Source organism: Amyelois transitella, chromosome 24, assembly GCF_032362555.1.
Source record: "Amyelois transitella isolate CPQ chromosome 24, ilAmyTran1.1, whole genome shotgun sequence".
In the NCBI taxonomy this organism is placed as follows: domain Eukaryota; kingdom Metazoa; phylum Arthropoda; class Insecta; order Lepidoptera; family Pyralidae; genus Amyelois; species Amyelois transitella.
Window position 1 is genome coordinate 6,876,711 of NC_083527.1, and position 22,182 is coordinate 6,898,892.

At 35.3% G+C, this 22,182-nt stretch overlaps 1 protein-coding gene across 2 annotated transcripts; it reads right to left on the reverse strand.

The window, feature by feature from the left end:
- Positions 1 to 172: 172 nt before the first annotated feature.
- On the reverse strand, positions 173 to 17,902 carry LOC106139180 (tubulin beta chain). 2 transcript variants are annotated; one of them, XM_060951146.1, is made up of 3 exons: positions 17,739 to 17,902; positions 4,886 to 4,994; positions 173 to 1,959 (listed from the first exon to the last, which is right to left on the reverse strand). In XM_060951146.1, exons 1-3 carry the CDS (start codon positions 17,793 to 17,795, stop codon positions 752 to 754), a joined length of 1,374 nt encoding a protein of 457 aa, XP_060807129.1. In that variant the 5' UTR covers positions 17,796 to 17,902; the 3' UTR covers positions 173 to 751. The 2 variants fall into 2 exon arrangements, with proteins under 2 accessions (XP_060807129.1, XP_013196025.1); XM_013340571.2 differs by lacking the exon at positions 17,739 to 17,902 and adding an exon at positions 14,328 to 14,475.
- Positions 17,903 to 22,182: the final 4,280 nt, after the last annotated feature.

The window sequence follows — 22,182 nt, forward strand, 5'->3', positions numbered from 1 at the left end:
GTATATAATCTGTGTTCAGTGAGTTAGCTCCTCTCCAGAGAGATGAGGGCACAATCAGGACTAACACAGAAGAAACTGAAGAACAAACCAAAGCTGAACTTGATGTTTGATAAGAAAAATAAATAAGACATTTGTTTAAAACATTTAATTATAAATTATTATGTAAAAGCATACAAGACATTACAGTAACTTATGCTAAGAAATGCACGAATTGGTACGTTCCTTATAATTTCTGACTTCATTATGATTAAAATTCACTTTAATACAGATTCCGAATAATACTATTCATTCATCATTATTTAAAATATTTTGCACTTCAATATTTATCAATTCGCTTGACAAAACTTAGTGCGAGATCGCATTTTAAAATCTGGATATTATTTTGTTCGTTAGTCCAAATGCTTTGGTATAAATAGGAAATATGCAATTTACTTAAAATCTAAAATTCTGAAATACAAAAAGAGAGTATGTGAGATTTTTTCCCGGTAAATGAAAGGAATTATAATTTTGATATCCTTACTATGATGGCAATTTTTTAATACGCTTACAATTGACCTGTCAAAATTTGTAAAAGCGCAATTGACGCTTAATGTATAGAACAGACAATTTCGAGCACAGAGTAATTTTTAATGTGTAGAAAATAGCATCGCTTACACCTCACACATAATTTTTTGTACGCCAGCGCGACCTATCAATTTTTTTTTTTTATTTGTCATAGTAAGGCAGCTCAGTCTCAAACAATATCTCGAATTTAATCGTGTTGTTCATCTTGTGCCAACTCTTCCATATCTTCCTGATCGAACTCAGTGTCGTCTTCTGCTGTAGCTTCCTGATATTGCTGATATTCGGAGACCAGATCATTCACATTGCTTTCAGCTTCATTGAACTCCATCTCGTCCATGCCCTCGCCCGTGTACCAGTGCAAGAAAGCCTTGCGCCTGAACATAGCGGTGAACTGTTCTGATATTCTCTTGAATAACTCTTGGATGGCTGTGGTGTTACCTATGAAGGTTGAAGACATCTTCAAACCTTGAGGGGGAATATCGCAAACGGCTGTCTTTACATTATTGGGGATCCATTCTACGAAGAAGCTACTATTCTTATTTTGGATGGACAGCATCTGTTCATCTACTTCTTTCATGGACATGCGGCCGCGGAAGATGGCAGCGACGGTGAGGTACCGCCCGTGCCGCGGGTCGCAAGCCGCCATCATGTTCTTGGCGTCGAACATCTGTTGGGTGAGCTCTGGCACGGTGAGGGCGCGGTACTGCTGGCTGCCGCGGGATGTGAGCGGCGCGAAGCCCGGCATGAAGAAGTGCAGACGCGGGAACGGCACCATGTTGACGGCCAGCTTGCGGAGATCCGCATTCAGCTGGCCAGGGAACCGCAGACACGTCGTCACGCCAGACATGGTGAGAGAAACCAAATGATTCAAGTCTCCATAAGTAGGGTTGGGCACTTTCAGGGTTCTATAGCAAATGTCGTACAGAGCTTCGTTGTCTATGCAATAGGTTTCATCTGTGTTTTCGACTAGTTGATGAATGGAAAGGACGGCATTGTATGGTTCTACGACTGTGTCTGATACTTTGGGCGAGGGCACAACTGAGTATGTGTTCATGATTCTATCGGGGTACTCTTCTCTGATTTTGGAGATTAAGAGTGTGCCCATCCCGGAGCCGGTGCCGCCACCGAGTGAATGTGTGAGTTGGAAGCCTTGGAGACAGTCGCAGTTTTCGCATTCCTTGCGGACGACATCTAGTACGGCGTCGACGAGTTCAGCACCTTCTGTGTAGTGTCCTTTGGCCCAGTTGTTGCCAGCGCCGGACTGTCCGAAGACGAAGTTGTCCGGCCGGAAGAGTTGGCCGTATGCGCCGGAGCGGACGGCGTCCATTGTGCCTGGTTCCAAGTCGAGGAGGATGGCGCGGGGGACGTACTTGCCGCCGCTCTCCGCCGTCGCAACTGTGGACAACAATTTCAGACATGTAAATATATTAAAGGGAAATAAATCTAGAGATAATAAGTCGAACACAGGAATAAATAAAAACATTATACGTAAATGATTTATAAAAACACGATTGAAATTCTGTCTATCAATAGTCAGTTCTATACATTCTAATATATAGCTCAATGTCTGACATTCCCGCCATTTTTAAATGTCAAGCAGGTTAAATAGTAACTGTTGACTTTACCGAGGGATTTAAAAATAATAAATGTTCTGGTCAAATAATTTCTACAATCAGTATTTTCTGATAGTAAAAAAATAAGGATTTATAAATAGACCTTTCATAAAATAATTTAAAAGGTATTTTAGATTTGTATAATATCTGTGCTGGCTGCTGTACCTATATGGTCACTGTAAAGCCATTCAGCCAAAAATATCTTCATAAATGCGATTTATTTACATAAAACAAGCCGCTTTTGAAAATGCGTGGACAATGGTTGAATGAGCATGGAAATAAAACATTCTGATCAAAATGTTCCGTCAGCCGTACACAATGCTAATTTATGTTTTCGAATACTTTGCCGTTTCTGAACCGATTTCCAATTCTGCTTTTAACCTACATAGTTACAGAAAAAATCAAATGGTCATGTTATGCTTACTAACATAAAATTTCAGTAACATGCTTTCACAAAAAGAATTAGAATTGTAGAAACTGCCGAATGTTTCACAGCAGTTAAATTTATTTTTACACACATTCAATTCAATATCTCTCTCTCATCTCTGCGTGTTTCCGGTTGCACCCTCCACATAAGTGTTTCGGGGCCCGGGGTCCGCCTTCCGACTTGTCTCTATCCACTTGGTCCGGTTTTCGGTTTGCATAGCTATTCAATTCAATAGCTATGTAAAATACTTAAATCAGAAATCAACATAAATTCATGTGCAATTCTTATATCACGACCTGTTTTGCGTAGTATTCTGGACCGTAACTTGTAGAACACTCGAACATACGGACGGACAGACAGAATTATGAATAATAATAGTAGATATAACAGTATAAAAACAGTTAGAAGCGTCGGGAAGCGGTGAGCCGCAACCACAAATTGTGAAAAGTACAGAAATAACCTTTTGTAACATATTAGTACCTGGGCAACCGACGAGATTTTTTTACTGTTTCAAATGACTGCTACTAAATAGTATTTAGTTTATCTAGAAAAAAAAAGAATAAAAAATACTTTATGTAACTGGGAATCGAACCCCGACGTGGCAGGCAATCATGCTGACCACTGGACTAATGATTACTGGCTTATTACTGAGCCAAAAGATTCCTTTCTATGCCCAACTTTAATTTGTTGATGTTTTAAATATTTTATTGATTAACAGATCGCAAATTTTATACAGGCATATTCAATTTATTAAATTTTTTTTTAAACCTAGTCTTTTTAAATTGGTTCGATTGAATTGTTCCTTAGTGGGACCAGGTTATGTCCGATTTTGTCCCAGAAGTAGTCCCATATGACAAGTGACAATTATAAATAAGCCGTATTTTGCGCCATCTGCAGTCTTCTTTGTTTGTTTGTACATTCTTTATTGCACATAAAAATAAATGTAACAAAAATAGAACAGTCATTGGATATAGGAGAATATGTACAATGACGGACTTATCCCAATCGGGATTTCTTCCATTCAACTACAATATAAAGGAAAGTCCATAATCAGAGGCAGCGCACATTAAAAGCATTGAGGATGCGTTACAACAATCAATTAATTAAAAACAGTGATAGTTTTTCCCGCCATTAAAACGGCGTCGCGCGTGTCTCACTACGAGGGCTTGGTTGTTTTATCTTTGTTTAGCTTTTTTGACCTATGTTACATACATACAAACATACATATAGTCACGTCTATATCCCTTGCGGGGTAGACAGAGTCAATAGTCCCGAAAAGACTGAATGGCCACGTTCAGCTGCTCGGCTTAATGATGGTATTGAGATCCAAATAGTGACAGGTTGATAGCCCATCGCCATAAAGAAGAATCCCTTAGTCGCCTTTTACGACATCCATGGGAAAGAAATGGAGTGGTCCTATTCTTTTTTGTTTTGGTGCCGAGAACCACACGGTACCTATGTTCCCACACCCTTAATCCTGATTAACAGATTTTAGGATCAACTTACTTCTCAATGAGTAGTTAAATCAGAATCAGACCGACTTCTCGTCATCAAACAGTCATAACAATTACGACAATTGGTTGAGGACCGGGTTCAATGACCTGACCTTTTGTGCGCCTAATCCTGGCACTGACGAGAGTTCCTGACCTTTTTATTGATGACTTCATACAGTTTTCGTACGAAATGTCAATACAATAGTTATAATTATCTACTTAGTTCCTTTATTGTTTGCCGGTTGACTGGAAGAGATCCTTTCATGGGATAAGTCCGCCATTGCAAGTGATTTGTTTCTTTTATAACTATGTACTATTCTCTTGTTACTGTGTAAATTTTTATGCAATAAAGATATTACAAAAAAACAAACAAACAAAACAATACATTCCTAAGTAGGTACATGGTCGAGCGATTCGTTGTCTGTGAAAATTTCAGCTGTCACTGTTGATGAGAAACAGGCTGGTGACAGACATACAGCGAAGCCTCACTAATAGGGTACCGCTTTAAACCTTGTACAGAATATAAATAAATATATAGGGGACAAATTACACAGATTGAGTTAACCTCGAAGTAAGTTCGAGACTTGTGTTACGAGATACTAACTCAACGATACTATATTTTATAATAAATACTTAATATAGATAAACATCCAGGACCCAGGCCAATGTGAGAAAGTTCTTTTCTCATCATGCCTTGGCCGGGAATCGAACCCGGGACCTCCGATGTCACAGACAAGCGCATTACAGCTACCAGCATTAAGCTCTAAAAAAAGCAAAAGCTTCCTCACCAGAGGCCTCATTGTAATACACAGAGATTCGTTCAAGCTGCAAGTCGCTGGTGCCTCGGTAGACGCCCGTGGGGTCGATTCCGTGCTCCTCCGATATGATCTCCCAGAACTGGAACAAGTATGAGGTTCAGTCAATAATCGTAGTACATTCGTCCACAGTTTAAATTACAGATCTATATATTTGTAAATTGATATACCTCACGTGTGGTTCCCGGCACCAAATAGAAAAAAAGAATAGGACCGCTCCATCACTATCCTATGGATGTCGTAAAAAGGCGACTAAGGGGTAGGCTTATAAACTTGAAATTCTTCTTTTAGTAGATGGGCTAGCAACCCGTCACTATTAGAATCTCAATTCTATCTTAAAGCCAAATAGCTGAACGTGGCCTATCAGTCTACAAGACTGTTAGCTCTGTCTACCCCGCAAGGGATATAGACGTGATTATATGTATGTATACCCCACATTCACATATCACGTCTTTATGCCCTACCGGGCAGAGCCAACAGTCTCGAAAAGTCCAAAAAGATCAAATTAAAGACGTTCTGGCAAAAGGTCAAGGGTCAGTCGTGTCTATATCCCTTGCGGGGTAGACAGAGCCAAAAGTCTTTAAAAGACTGATGGGCCACGTTCAGCTTTTTGGCTTGATGATAGAATACATAACATACATGATAGAATACATAACAGCTTATGAGAAAAATAAACTCATACATACATATAGTCACGTCTTGCGGGGTAGACAGAGCCAACAGTTTCGAAAAGACTGAAAGGCCACGTTCAGCTGTATGGCTTAATGATGGAATTGAGATTCAAATAGTGACAGGTTGTTAGCCCATCGCCAACAAGAAGAATCCCAAGTTTATAAGCCTATATTATCCCCTTCACGACATCCATGGGAAAGATATGGAATGTTCCCAGTGCTGGGAACCATACGGCAACAGTAGGTATCAACATAGTTTATACTTTTATCTATACTAATATTATAAAGCTGAAGAGTTTGTTTGTTTGAACGCGCTAATCTCAGGAACTACTGACTACTGATTCGAATTGAAAAATTCTTTTTGCGTTGAATAGACCATTTATCGAGGAAGGCTTTAGGTTATATAACATCACGCTGTAACTATTAGGGGCGAAGAAATAATGGAAAATGTGAAAAAAAAACTGGGAAAATTATTCAATCAATGATGCCCAAAATAACTATTTCACGCGGACGAAGTCGCGGGCACAGCTAGTTTCAATATAAAGCAGTACCTAAAGAAATGAACAGTAGTTAAACAATTTTGTCAACTTTAAAAAGTAACTACCAAATTTTACTTTCTCAAATAAATCGAAACAAAATGGCCGCTGTCACCGCTTCGACACAAAGTAACAATGGTACAACAAATCCCTTATTTTTTTTCGTGGCGGCTGATATATCGACAATGGGACATGTGTGTAGGGGAACAAGATGAGACATGTCTTAAAATTATTTGTAAAGTGATGTCATGCATATCAGGCAGGAGAGGATATCACGAGCCAAGTAGGTACTACGTGTGTGTCTACATAAAATTATCACACAGATTGAGATTTAACATAGATCGAAAGTGCTACCTAAATTCGAGACTTGTCAAATAGGAACTTACTCAAATTATACCGCATATGATTTCGGCCATTTACTCATTATTTAAATAAAATAGCACGCCTTCAGCTCCGCTCGCATTAAACTAAAAAAACTGAAATTGCCGTTTATTCCGTCCCCGTAGGAATTAACAAAAAAAGGAAATTATGGTTTCTGGGACCTCCTATTACTTTATTTTTCAAATCAATCAATAATAGGTAATCAACCTATCTGTGTTCTGGTTTATGAAAATCTGAATTCAATCATCACATTTTACGTTTTAGTAAAATTATCTACGTTAACTGCATTAGTGACAATACCCATATTCGTTAGAAATGTAACTGGCCACTTTTTTAAACCAATGTCCTAAAAAATCGAATGTTCCTAATTCGAAAAAGATGAATAAATAATAGAGTTGCCTGTCCTGGCGACTATTACCCCGATTCAGGGTAAATAGTAAATATCGGGTCAACGACATTATTTTCACGTCAACTAATTGAGGTTATTGACTTCAAAGTTTAGATAAAACTAAAAAAAATCTTTTTTACCCTACCAACCTATTAAGTTTAACCTTAATATAATATAAAGACTATATAAAAATGAAGTTATACTTATATAGTTATGTGGCTTTAAAATATGTTTTTTAAGTTTTTTTTTGTCGTTCTGACTATACAGATACTTAATTCGTTTAACATACATATAGAGTGGATAAAGTAATTAGGTGTAAAGCTTTACTCGTAGTCACTATAATTTGTTTAAATCATCGTACTGACCGAAAATTCTAGATAGATTCTAGACTTCAAGTTTTTAATAACTGGACAAACTTTTGAAATAGCCATACAAATTACTTTGGAGAGAAAAATAATAAATGATTAATGATTTATTTTTTTCCTATTCTTATTTAAAACCTTTATAATGTAGTTTTTGAAGTAATAAAATTGAATCTAATTATAATTTATCAATAAATATGATATATTTTTTATTTAACTTACAGTAAGAACATACATACATATAATCACGTCACACACATAGCTTCCCACGAAAAATACGCAATTGTAACGATCATTTGATTACTTAATAAAACTACAATAGTCACAGATTGGTTGGGATTAAATGACAATCAAAGACGATACGGGCTAGTAGGTAACGTGTAAAGTTGACGCGTTGTAGATAAACATTTATTTATAGATACGTTGAAGTCTGTATGATTTCCATAAGAATACCGGAAATAAAATATTTTTCAGTTTTATACTCATTTATGTAAAAAGTTTTATATTAGTTTAATATTTAATTATATACGAGTATATCTATAATTTTGATGATTAACAATGCGTTATGTATTATACTTAAGTGCGTTAGTCATTAGTCCGTTTTTACATACATACAATGTCCAGTCGAGCACTAATACCATATCGTGTAACATGAGCACAAAGCCTTTGTCGAGTCGCTGTCAGCAATTAGGGAAGCCCAGACGATGACCGATACAGATACTAGGAAATGGGACCAATATTACCGGTAATTGTGGGCAATCGATACAGTACACACGGGAAATTGCGGCTAACACTAACTTAGAGGTAGTTTGGTTTGATAGTCTATGGCTGACAAAAGTTTCAAAAATGTATGGATGCGATGTTTTTTGAATAGATTTTTTTTTAATTTAAATAAGTAAGTAGATAAGTACATCCGTTCATTCGTAGTTAGTGGGGATGTCGAGTTAAAAATATCCTGTATATTGATCGCTTTATCCTGACTATAGCTTAACATCTGTAACTAAGAAAATACGAACGTCGCTTATGATTTTCCTTTTTTATTGAAATTGAGGAAGCTTACGTTTTACAGTAATAAACTGTATATTTTTAACACGTTAAAGAAAATTCGTACAATTTTAATGAAAACCGCACTTACCGTAACCACGAGGTTATTAAAAAGATGAACGTGATCTAATGAATTCAGAAAAGTGCTTGCGGTTTGACCCAGATTCATCAATATCAGACTCTTAATTTCTACACAATATCAATTTAAATCAAAGGCGATGACGACAGAAAGAAGAGTCTTAATAATCTTATGTTACTAGCACAAAAAATAAATCAATGTCAGTGTCAACCGCTGTGATCCAATCCAAGTCAAATCTATAAGAGAAAGTTTATCATAAGTGCAAATATACCTTTTAAAGAATAATGTTTGATTGACATATATCTAAGGAGAGAAAATGATTTCGAAAATTTAAAGCACGCTAGTCTTTTTATTAATTAAAGGTACGATGTAGGCAACACTGTGACACAAAAACGCGCGAACCGTAAAATTTGCAATAAATAACTGTACTGTGTCGCGAAAGTTATCTTTCTTTTTTAATTATTAACCGTGTGAAGATGGATTGAGGTAGAAAATGGAATGCAGGCAATTGGTTTTATGTAAGCAGATATCTATGTATTCCTTGGAAAGTGTATAGGGGCACTAAGAGAGAAATTCTTACGAAAACTTCAGTAAATGACAAATGTATAATCTAAATAAATATATTGTGAATTCCAGTAGATTTTCGATCCGAACTGAAATTACTTCCACTCAAAACATTCTTTTTTTTTTGTTGAAACACGCCATCTCGGAGACAGCTCTCCACTGCAATTTGAAAATAGAATACAAACTTTTTCTTATTGCATCCCGCGTTGGCCGTTGACATGCGACTGCATCTTATTTTCGGCCAGTCCGGGAGTGTTGCCATATCTGGTGAAGAAACTTGATACCGATCAAAGGAGTCTTTATAAGCCATTGATTACGGACATGGAAGGATATGGCTGTCAGCGTTTAAAGCACTCGAATACCAACCCTATTTTAAAGGAATGATTCATTGTATGTACTTACCTATGTAAAGTCTGGAAGTCATAGACAAATGCCAGATGTCGATGACAGAGTGCTAGCGAGTTTTATGGCAGTAAACTAAACGCATGTTTTTATTTTTAATTTGAGAGGTTTTATGCCTGATACTTGACGGTGTTAATGTGTTTCAAACGTTAAGGAACGTTGATAGAATATTTTAAACACGTATTGCTATCACGCTTTGATATTTTTATGAAATTTAGTAGCTAGATAGAAAAGGATACTGCAATTTTAGGGTTGTAAGGCATCAAAATTGGTTCAATAGTTTGCAAGTTAAACCAATGATATTAAATATATTACTGTTACACACAAGTTTTATTACTAGGTGACGCTGAAAATAATCACGTACCTACGAACGTAATTTCTAATAACGCTAAAAACTATTAGTCGTGCGCTACGAATTGTATTAATAACTGCATAGTAGGTATAAGTAGAACTATAATAAACATACACAATTTGTGCCCACTTATCTCCTTACGCTAGGCAAGTGTCAGGAATTTTAAACAAATAACCATCACTATTTTCTTTATATTATTATGAGTGGTCACAGCTGTGCTGTTGGATTTTATTCTTGTAGTTATCAATAAAGAAGATATCTTATTCTTTGCCTTCTCGTAAGGTTACCTTAAAAACATTTAAGTATTAAAAAAAAATCTAAAGCAGCTTACCGTGAAATCTTTGCCAAATCCTTTACTTTATGTGGGGTGACTTGTTTTGGGATGGCAATACTTAAAAATGTAAATAAATATGTTTTTTTTTAATATGGTGCAATGTAGATTAAATATTAATATGATGATAAATAATTTATATAAGTTTAACAAATTTATAAAATTTTGAAGTAACCTAAAGAATTTCAGATCCAGTTTAAGTACATAGGCAGGTTTTGTTTGAACTTATTTATTGCAAATAAAAATCAAGAGTTGCAAATCTTTTCTCTTTGTATTATATTCCTACGTATATTCGAAAAATTATTGGAAATACAAAATGGAAAATACATATTGGAATTCTATGTTGTAAGTACATTGTAGGTACAATCATTTCACAAAAAGTATATGGAGCCAGGAAGGCAGAGTAACATTAGCTAGACTTTGCGATATGGCGCCAGGAGGGTTCATTGACCGCGCGCGCGAGCCATCTGTATGCGGGACAGTGGAAACTAGATCGTTTGCTTAGACCAGGACTAGCTGTAGCACTCAGCTAAGCTCACGTTAAACTAAAATTCCCCGTTTTTAAGTTCCCTTAGGAATATCCAGAAGAACAAGCCTGATAATAACTTGAAAAGCTAACTAACTACAAACAAAAAAATCAAAATGAATCAGTATTTATTTGTTTCTAAAAGACATACATACATTCATAAAGACATTGTTTTTGATATTATCCTCGGTCTCATCCTTATTAGTGTAATAACTATTGTATCGATAAAAAGGTAATCTTACCCATCTACATTACTTAACCCCCCTGGCACGGCTCGTGCGACGCTGTTTTTCTTAAACGAAAAACTATCGCTATTTCGCTTTTTATTATGAGGTGAAACGGGACAGCGGCAGCTTTTCCCGCGAGAAAAACCGCAGTAAAGGTCATTGTCCAACAAGACAATGAAATAACCTGACATTATCACAATGACATGCTGCAAATTATCATCAATTACCTAATCAGCTGCCCAATTGTAATTGGGCATTTTGCGACAGCGAATGAGTTCAAGAGACCGTAAGCTTATTCTCAAAATAGATATTATTTCTACGAGTACTTTCTACATTAAGTCTTTATCCTTTACGGGGCAGAAAGAACTAATAGTCATAAACACAGATAAGGAATAATTTTCACAAAATTTAATGGCCACGTCACGCCACGCCACGCCACGACAGCGACAGGTTGCTAGCCCATTTGCTTATTAAAATATCATAAATTTTTTTGTTGTTATATCTACCTGCTTTTGAATTTGAATGATGGCAGCCTTACTAGCAATAAGTAAGCAAACTTAATAAAATTTACATTATAACAGGAAACTAATAAAAAAATTAACATCTTAACCCAATGCGGAGCAAAAAAAATGGCGTGAGTGAATGCACTAAGTAGGTATAAATAAATACCCGCAAAAAACGAACGAATTCGAGCGACCGGCGCCGGCGCAGCTAGACCTTGAACCCCCTGGCTCATTGCAACTGCGACAGACTTCAAGGATAACGTTTTTGTGTACCTACAATGTTTGAAATTTTCTTGTGTATTCCAAGTTTCCAAGAAATGTTAGTCACAAAGAATGCAGAACTAACACTTATTTAATTTTGTACTCATTATGGTATATTTTTAATTTGAGAAAGGTAAACTAAGTATAAGATCTAAAAACAAATAAGATATTTTTAAAACTAGCTGTTGCCTTGTGGTTCCCGGCACCAATAGAAAAATAAATAGGACACTCCAGACAGGTTTCTAGCCCATCGCCTAAAAGAAGAATTCCAAGTTTCCCCTTAGTCGCCTTTAACGACATCCATGGGAACGAGATGGAGTGGTCCTATTCTTTTTTTCTTTGGTTCCGGGAGCCACAAGGCATTAACTCTTCACCGTTTTATAGATATCGTTAAATTCATCGCTTTTTGCAGATGGCGCTAAATTCACGCGATAAATGCTAGTAAAACGTGAGGTAAATAAACATCTGTATTAAAAAAAAAATTAGACCATCAACCTCATCACCTCATTCATTTTAATCACCCATCAACCTACTAATTACGATCTGGTTAAAACCGTACTCTTCCCGGTTCATTTCACTAATACAAATGTCGTAAAAATGTCAGGAAGAAACAGAAAGCATTCCAATATGTTCGTTGGCCGAATGCCAATCCCTGACAGATATGTTTATTATGTTCAAAAAAGAATAGGACCACTCCATCTCTTTCCCATGGATGTCGTAAAAGGCGACTAAGGGATAGGTTTCGAACTTGGGATTCTTTTTTAGGCGATGGGCTAGCAACCTGTTACTATTTGAATCTCAATTCTATCATTAAGCCAAATAGCTGACCGTGGCCGTTCAGTCTTTTCCAGACTGGTGGCTCTGTCTACCCCGCAAGGGATATAGACGTGACCATATGTATGTATGTTTATGGAGTGTCAGTTCTTGATGTTCTAAAAATTTTTTCGGAAAACATTTCTATAGAAATCTTGTAAAAGGCGATTTATCATTTTTCCCATCCAAGCTACATAGTCCCTCTCTTTTCCATGGATGTAGTAAAAGGCTACTGAGGGATAGGCTTATAAACTTGGGATTCTTTTAGGCAGTGGACTAGCAAACTGTCACTATTTAAATCTCCATTATATCATTAAGCCAAACAGCATAACGTGGCATATCTTTCGTTTCAAGAAGTTGGCTGGTTGGAAGAACAAGTTGGCTCTGTCTACCCCGCAAGGGATATATACGTGATTAAATCTAAGAAGGTACGTCTGAGAACTAAGAACCAATACAGTGAATTCAGATAACAAAACAGTTGAGTCATCACAATATACTAACAAAAAGATAAGACTTGAATCACAAAGTTTGATAGAAATAATCCTGGAGGGTAAGCATGAATCACAAAATAATTACAGTTCTAGGAATGGAGTAGCAATAGACTAATTTTATAGTAGTAAGTTCGGGGTAATCGTGATTCATAACAATATTACATTACATAGGTAAATCATTTTTACCTCTCACTGCGCAAATACTAATACCAGACTAAATTAGACATAAGGAGAGTGGGAATAGAAATGTTGGAAGGAGAAGGTCAAGACCTTGATCAAATCAGGGACATCATGGCAAAAGGTCAGGTCAAGAGTACTTTAAACCAATTAGCTTGGCTTGAAGAGAATTTTTGTCCGAGAAAAGGCGCGATCTCCAATCAAAACAAGAGCTTATGTGCCGTGTGGTTTACGGCACTTTAGAATCTTTACGTTTTTGTCGTAAAAGGTGACTAAAGGATAGGCTATATTCTGAGGACACCTCTCGCAGGCGATGGGCTAGTAGCCTGACACAATTTGAATCTCAATTCCATCGTAAAACCATGCAGCTAAACGTGGCTTTTCAGTCTCCTCGAAACTGTTCGACCTGCCTACTCCGCAAGGGATATAGACGTGATTATATGTACGTATATACAAGAACTTAAATGTAACAAGTACAGATACAGCCCACATGCATTTCCGTGGGTGGATTTCTCGACTTGGTGTGAATAAAAAGTAAAAATAACCAACCTTGAATCATTGTTTACAATTTCTTGAACATAACCATGTTTTTAGACATAAGTACTATTGATTTTTCAATACACACCTCATTAGTATTAGTGTGCTGATCAATTTAAGGAAAACTATAATTAGTATTTTATATAGTTTCCTTATAAATGTTTATTCATTGATTGAATTAAATGTTTATGTTAATCTTTTTCGTATTCATTAACTGACTAGAACTGATGTCATTCTGATATTTTTTTCTTAAATAAACAAATAAGTAAGTAGTAATTATGTTCTAGGTTTGAGTGTTCATCCTTTGAATTATTATTTTTTTTAAATCCATCTTCTATAAGTAAATATATGTTTAAAAAACACTTTTCCTCTTGGCTTTAGTCCTAGTTGCATCCTCACCACTCTGAAGAGGAGCCTGGGGTATGCCTTCAACCATGGATCCTGCATTGGGTGAGTCAGGTTTTTACTCGAAGCGACTCCCATCTGACCTCCGCAACCTTTGCAGGAATATATTCTGTATATATATATATGTGTATATGAAAATATTCGTTAAACAGTCGAATCTTTCCCTCTAAGAAATATGAAATTTGGTATGCTAGGTGCCAGGGGAATGTAGTTGTAGCATTTCTTAATATTACCGTGGAACTGATTCATTGTTACTCTGAGGTTATAATGAAATTTAGCGCGCAAGAGAAAAGATACGATAATACCTAGTAATCAGAGTTAATTTTAGTATTTTCGCAATATAAGTAATGAATAAATCAACTTACCCACTTAAAAACGATGTGCTTTATGAAAAATTTGAACTGATATTAGTTAAAACGCGTCTGTGTTGTGCACTGCCTTGTATCTCACTAAACAGAAGCAGGAATTAAAGATTTACGTAGGTATGTTTGATGCGTGCGCGCATCGTCCTTGATTGAAGTTTATTGACAAATATTTATCCGCCTAGCTATTGATGGGGAATTGGTGGACGTATACAGAAGACAGGGAATCCTTCTTGCGACCGCAAGAAATTCTTTCTAAGTAAAAACAAAATAGTTCAAATTATTTATATATTCTGTTATTTTTAATGATCATGAAAAACTGTTAGCTCCACTACTTAACCAAAATAAGGAAAATCAAAAAAGCATCTGCAGACAACGCGAAGGCACAGATAACTAATTTTGGGATTCAAATTGTCACAAAAAGTGTTTTAACAGTTCTCCAAATTGTCCATATAAAACCTTAAGAAGTCTTATTCGAAAATTAAATACGTTAATTAACCAAATAAGACTGGCCGTAATGACAGAAACAGGCCGGATATTCGTCAGTTGTGGCATAAAACAAAGAAAACAATGGCCAGTGACCATAGCTTAAAAAAGGCCGAAGCCGTGTTTTATATTCTGTGCGCACGAAGACACTTCCCCGTGTGAATCACGGGCTGGAAATTTCGAACAGTTTATTCATTTTTAATGGATTTATTAGACACATTGAGCGATGCAAGCCAAATAGTTTCAGCAAATTCATACATGTCACGTTTTTATAACCTTACGTGGTAGACAGACCCAATAGCCACTAGACTCATAGGCCACAATCTGGAGTGCTTAGTAATGGTTAGTTTGACAATAATATGTTGCTGGTTCTCTCCTAAAAAGATCATTATATGGCATGAATATAGCATGGCATGGCACTATATTGTAGGAAAAGGTACTTTGTTACTTATAATTTATTGACACTTTTTTTTAATTTACAGTTATTTAATGTGATATTTATAAAATTATATAGTTCTAGCGACTAGTTCCTGCTTCCCACGGGTAGCAGTTATAGATAAACCTTCCTCAAAAAAGGCTTTTTCCAACATTTCTAATTGAAACAAAATGCGTCCATAACATAGAGAGCATACTTAGAAGAATTTCATTAAAATACTATCCATGAATGACTCAACAACCAACACAGTTGAACCTTATCAAAAATAATATTAGCGGTTAAAAATTAAAATTATCGTTGTCCAAAGACCTTCTTATCATTCGTTTTTTTTTATGCATACTTATCATTGTTGTTGTAACGGCTATTGCTAATTTTAATAAACGTGTTTAATTTTAGTTTAACGGTTTGTTATAAAACATTTACACACATTACATTTAGTTCATCAAGAGCACAATTTCTTAAAAAACTAGTATCCATATAATATCCATATAATGATTTAACGAAGACTTGTTAACAAAATCTATAATAAAATAAAAAAAAAAACAATAGTCTCGGACCAGTACTTTAGACTGCAATTAATTTTCAGACTACCAATTAAAATTGCTTGCGTTCTAAATTCGATTTTTTTTTGTAATTGATACGGATCAACCGTTTGTCCATTACTGAATATAATCGCGTAGTGGATTCCATATTTGAAAGTAGTTCTTGATAAAATAATAACGGTCTGTAACGGCCAGTCAATGTCGTTTTTAACAAGTGCCATTATTTCGGGTAAGAATAATTCTTGTGTAGGATATAATTACAATGTGTTGTGTCGCGTTAAATGATAATTATATTATGCTTTGACATCGTTTGTCTGTTCTTTTTCTTTGGGTCACCCGCAATATAAATTGATGTGTCAGCAGAAATTGAAACAATTTGTACTGATGACGCAAATCGTAAGACTGCACACACGGTTTAAAATTGTTTCAAGGTTTTTAATTATTTGCATTTTTTATATATAGATTTATGTAAGAAGAAATGCACTATAAAGGTAAGTTCATACAAGTTAATAGATTTCCTTTTTATTTATTAATTCAAAGTAGGAATGTAATAAAGGTTTTATTAGATGTTCTCACGAGACTGATGCCTAGGCCAGACGCTTAAATTTCAACACAATATATAATAATACAACGATATTAATAAAAATATCATCGATTCTATTATTATTTACTTTATCGATATACTTATAAAACTAATTAACACACAGTGAACAACCGGTCCTTTTTGGAAACAATATGTATATTGTTATGAAGAAAACAGAACAATGCAACTCTGTATTTGAATACAAAATGTCTAAATAGTGAACATATAAATTAAATTTTTAATTTATTGTACCATATTAAACTACCTTTTATAGCCAGCCTTCTGGGCACTTTACCTTAGGACATCGATCTGCCGGAACTGGCAGTTTTGTTAATAAGTTTTAGTATTATTTAACGTTTCTTGTATATACATAAATATGTAATAGCATAATTTTATTATTACTTAGGTATATCATAAGTTATCTTCAGGTAAATCAACTTAGGTGACATTTTGTCACCATCAACGCATATAGGGTTAACTTTAACTAACAGGATTTGATTATAAATAACCTTGGGCTGTCAGTTGGTTTTTAATTTAAAAACATATGAATTAATTTTTTTTCCACTATCAAATGGAACCAACAACGTCTCGACCTTATTTAATTTTATTTCTTTCATAATCTTCTATAATTTTTGTCTCAAAATTCAAACTTCGAAGAGAATTTGCAATGTTTCTGCCATATCAACAGTAAATCAAATTCAAAAATCGAATTATGTTTGTCCGATTCCGTTAGAAAGCATATCGGTTAGACGTGCTCCAATAAAATAAAGAACACTCGCATTGTAATACTTGATCACTGGCCAGTGAAAGCAGACAAAAAAAGAAAAAAGTTATGAAAGTAAAATGTTATCGTAGTTAAAACATTTGAATTGGTCAAAATGGCTTGTTTACTTTTTTTAGACACCAAGTTTAGGTAAAAGAAATAAAAAAAAATACCACTTGAATTAGTATTAATTAACTACATACTCATAGGCCATTCACATGTAAAAAATAATTTGCTAATCATGAAAAATGAGTTCCAATTCAAATCGTTTACTCACATCGTAGCGGTATTTAACAAAACCAAATTAATTAAAGTTATTTGCATTTATTTGTTTTAACATAAATAAAACTTACAAGGCAATTAAAATGTTTATATTATAACTAAACGTCTTTCAGGTTATGATGTTTAAATCTTATCAGATATAATACCTGTCTAATTATTCAGAGTGTAATATTGTACATACATATTTTTTTTACTAAAGAAATATGATAATTACAATATTATTTCCCCATCACATGCAATAGTTTAATTATTAAAAAGAAAACAAAATATTTAAACCGTTACTGTCAAATTTGACAGATTCGAAATTCAAATAAGGACTTACTTTTGCTCCAATCTGGTTCCCGCACTGTCCAGCCTGCAGGTGCACTATTTCCCTCATTTTCTTTATTTATTTTTTTATTTCTAAAACTATAAATGGACAGTACTTGGTGGCGGTCGAACGAGTACTGAGCCGGTACTCCCGTTGCGCACACAACTTGCGAGAGAAATGAAGTAGAGGAACGATGGACGACTGTAGTGCTTGGGGTGTGGGGTGCCCAGCTTTTTATGCGTACCAAAAATGGGGTAAGTATTTTTTTTTATAATTTGCACCATTCATGCTAGTGTTAATGTCAGTCAAAACCATGTGTTTTTATTAAAAAAATATTTTATTGTTTTTTTTTTAAACTGTACTGTGTTATCATTATAAGTGCATGGTGCAAGTAGACAATGAAACTTATTCTGTTAAATCGACAGCGTTTAGTTGTTACGACAAAATTAAACATTGTTTTGTTTTTATTTCCACATAATTACTTATTGTATTAAATGAAAAAAAAATACTGGAAATTTTCATTGCAATCTAATATTTACTTCGAAAATTACAGCGAAATAACAAACTAACAAAATAAATAACATTAAACTTTTTTGTGCACTCTTAAGAAAGTTAGATAATCAAGCAAAGAAATCTTAAACTTTAATTTCCTATCCCAAAATATCCAGAATTAAGCAAACGTAATAATCAAGCCAAACAATCTAGTAAACCAAAAATTGGGGTTAATTCCCCGCTTCGCGCTGGCAACCCATTATGATTCACCGCCGCCGCCGACCCGCCGATGAAACCATAAATTAATTCTACGCTAATTATGCATCAGTTCATGCCATGCTCACTCCGAAGCGAATGCAATATGCCGTTTTCTCTTCACCTTTTTAAGACTTGAATTTCATCAGATCGAAGGATCTGATTTACTTAGTGTTAGTACATAGGTACATAAACACGTCTATTTCCCTTGGGGGGTAGACAGAGCCATCAGTCTGGTGGTGGAATTGAGATTCAAATAGTAACAGGTTGCTAACCCATCGCCTAAAAGAAGAATCCCAAGTTTATAAGCCCATCCCTTAGTCGCCTTTTACGACATCTATGGGAACGAAATGGAATGGTCCTATTCTTTTTTTTTTATTGGTGCCGGGACCCACACGGCACTAAGGGTAAGTTACACTTATTAGTACACCTAATATTTTTTTTTAATATGGTCACAGAATTGTTACCGCTAAAATCGAATTTGACAATGCCAGCAGAAAACCATGGTTCGAATCCCGGCCAGGGCATGATGAGAAATGAAACTTTTTCTGATTGACCTGGGTTTTGGGTGTTTATCTATATAAGTATTTATTATAAAATATAGTATCTTTGAGTTAGTATCTCGTAACACAAGTGTCGAACTTACTACGAGGCTAACTCAATCTGTGTTATTTGTCCCGTGTATATTTATTTATATTTATTTTAAAAAACATGACGCCCTCCCTCTCATACATAGGTAGCATGGCAAGGAGGGTCATCCAATGAAATGTGCAAATAATTTTTTTTTTAAGATATAAGTTTATTTTTTAACATTTTTACAGTAAATAAAATACGATATCGATTTAAAATAATACATATTCACGGCCCTATCCCGCACCGCATGGATATAAGGGTTTATGAGTTAGACAGAACGAACAGTCTCGAAAAGACTGAAATGCGTGCTCGGTCCTTAAAAATAACTAACCACATTTAAAATCAATCTAGACTAGCGTTTAGAATGCCTGATTTCCTGACCCGAGTGGATAAAGTACCGTAACATAATTGCCTTCGAACAATGATCCCGCCATTTTTGCTGTCAATTTGACATTGTAATTACGGTCGCCAAAACTTCGTGGTCGACGACGAAATGCAGATAAAAACTGTCTAGTCTAGACGTAGCTTCCATTGTGTGGTTGTGAAGGAAAAATATAGTGTGTGCCGGTGACTTCTCATGCAGATTGTAAGACTTTTAAACTTGTGATTAGAATAGAATAGATTTATTTTCAAAATTGGATACTAGGTATCCATTTATTGACGTCGCCTCACTTAAATCTAATTATAACCACTACCGCTTTTAAAGCGCATGTGTAGAAGAACCGGCGGAACAAACTACACTGCAGCATTTACACCGGACGTCAATTTACATATATCTATAGATTTCTTAAATCTAAATTGTTAACGAATGCACATTGTCTACATTAAAAACATGAATGAACGACGATATTCTAAAAATCATTTTTTTTGTTTCTATTTGTTTTATTTAAGTAGATGCTAATATGGATTTTTTTTGCAATTTTAAACTTTATTGAGCCTCAAAGGTGTAATAGGTGGACTTAATGCTAATAGCATTCTCTATCAGTCAACCTTTAGAAAATAGCAAACGGATAAAAAATCCGGTGTCAATTTAAGAGAAAGAAAAAAAATAACGAATATAGATAAACATGCATAAATATTATTCACATAAGTAAGACATCACATGATGCATCATTCCGCTGTTTGTTTTCGGAGAAAGAAAAAATGTACCATTTCCTTAAAATTATGCCTGTTGAATATAATATAAAAGAGTTGGCCACTCACACACACAAAGATACTCACCCAACTATAATATATTTTATTACATTACTAGCTGTGCCCGCGACTTCGTCCGCGTGGAATAGTTATTTTGGGCATCATTGAAACCTTCAAGGATGAATAATTATCCCCTTTTTTCACATTTTCCGTTATTTCTTTGCTTCTTATAGCAAGCCAAGCCTTCCTCGATAAATGGTCTATTCAACGCTAAAAGAATTTTTCAATTCGAACCAGTTGTTCCTGAGATTAGCGCGTTCAAACAAACAAACAAACACTTAGCTTTATAATATTAATATAGATTACTTATAAAGATAAACATCAAAGAGATTTCGTGTCTTATCGTGCCCTGGCCGGGATTCAAACACGGGACATCGCAGTTGTTGAAAAAAAAAAAAGTAACTATACGCCTATAGATGACAGAGAAATTAAATCCAACTTTCATAGACATTTAATTTTCTACTTTTGAATTCAGATCCTATAAGTTATTCCATTGAGAATTGGTACGTGTTTGACTTGCCCGAGTGAAAATTGAATTGTAAAATGAAAGCGTATAAATATTTTATACTGATCTTTATGGTCAGACGGTTTATTGGGAGTTTTACTCGATCAAACGAGTCGAGCAAGTAAACGCCAATTTGTATGTAATTAAATCAGCGCCATCTAGTGGTAAGGCGATGGCACTAATGCAGTTCCATACAGATTCGCGTTAACTATACTCCCACTAACCCTTCATATACTATAGTTTTCATGTATGTCTGTACTTTAGCATAGTATATACATAGGTACATAAAAATTCACGCTTCTTTCCCGGAGGGGTAGGCAGAGACTACATCTTTCCACTTGCCATGATCTCTGCATACTTCCTTCAATTCATCCTCATTCATTACTCTCTTCATGCAAGCTCGGTGGTTTCGGGTACTCTTGACCTGACCTTTGCCAGGACGTCCTTAATTTGATCAAGATACGTTCGTCTAGGTCTTCCCACTCCGACCTTTCCCTCCACACTCTCCTTGTATATCTGCTTAGTCAACCTGCTTTCATTCATCCTCTCCACATGACCGAACCATCTTAACATACTCTTTTCTATTCCTGTAACTACATTTTCTTTCACATCACAACATTTCCTTATCACGTTGTTCCTTATCCGGTCACTCCATATATAATAGTAAACTTATACTTATACATACTTATTCAAAATTTAATCTAACTATGTATCTCCTGTAAGTGCCGTGTGGATCCCGGTAATTTAAAATAGAACCATCACACCAGGATCACACCATCTCTTTCCCTTGGGTGTCGTTAAAAATGACTAAGGGATTAGCTTATAAACTTTGGATTCCAGTTTTTTTTAGCTTAGCAACCTGTCACTATTTGAAATCTCAATACCATCATAAATAAAATATACACGCTCTGCTGTTCTACTTTGAGAACTTTTTAGCAAGATTGTTAGCTACTGTTGTCTACTCCGTAAGGGATAAAGACGTGACTATATGTATGCGTTAACACCAACAGCTAACGTATGTACTTACATGCCAATGCCAATCGTTAGTGTGAACGCATCTTTAGCTGATCCTAAAGGTTATCACTTCAAATACCTACATGACAGTCAGGGGCAGGCAATTAATTTTATACGCTCAAGAAATGATTGATTGGTATTTAGGTAAGATCCGATAAATAAATATGAACACACAATGATGCGAGTTGAATGAACAAAAAGCGCGACGCCCGTGATTAAGAAGAATGATGTAAGTTGTATGCACGGGCCGAGGGTCTGTTAGGTCGTGCATACATACATACATATGATCACGTCTATATCCCTTGCGGGGTAGACAGAGCCAACAGGCTTGAAAAGACTGAATGGCCACGTTCAGCTATTTGG

What these genes read in the sequence shown, in the direction of transcription:
- LOC106139180 (XM_060951146.1), bottom strand. Translation starts at nt 17,795, where the DNA reads ATGAGGGAAATAGTGCACCTGCAGGCTGGACAGTGCGGGAACCAGATT. An exon ending in GGAACCAGATTGGAGCAAAA is followed by an intron (nt 4,995 to 17,738) that starts GTAAGTCCTTAT and finishes TACTTGTTCCAG; the next exon opens with TTCTGGGAGATCATATCGGA. An exon ending in GTATTACAATGAGGCCTCTG is followed by an intron (nt 1,960 to 4,885) that starts GTGAGGAAGCTT and finishes TGTTGTCCACAG; the next exon opens with TTGCGACGGCGGAGAGCGGC.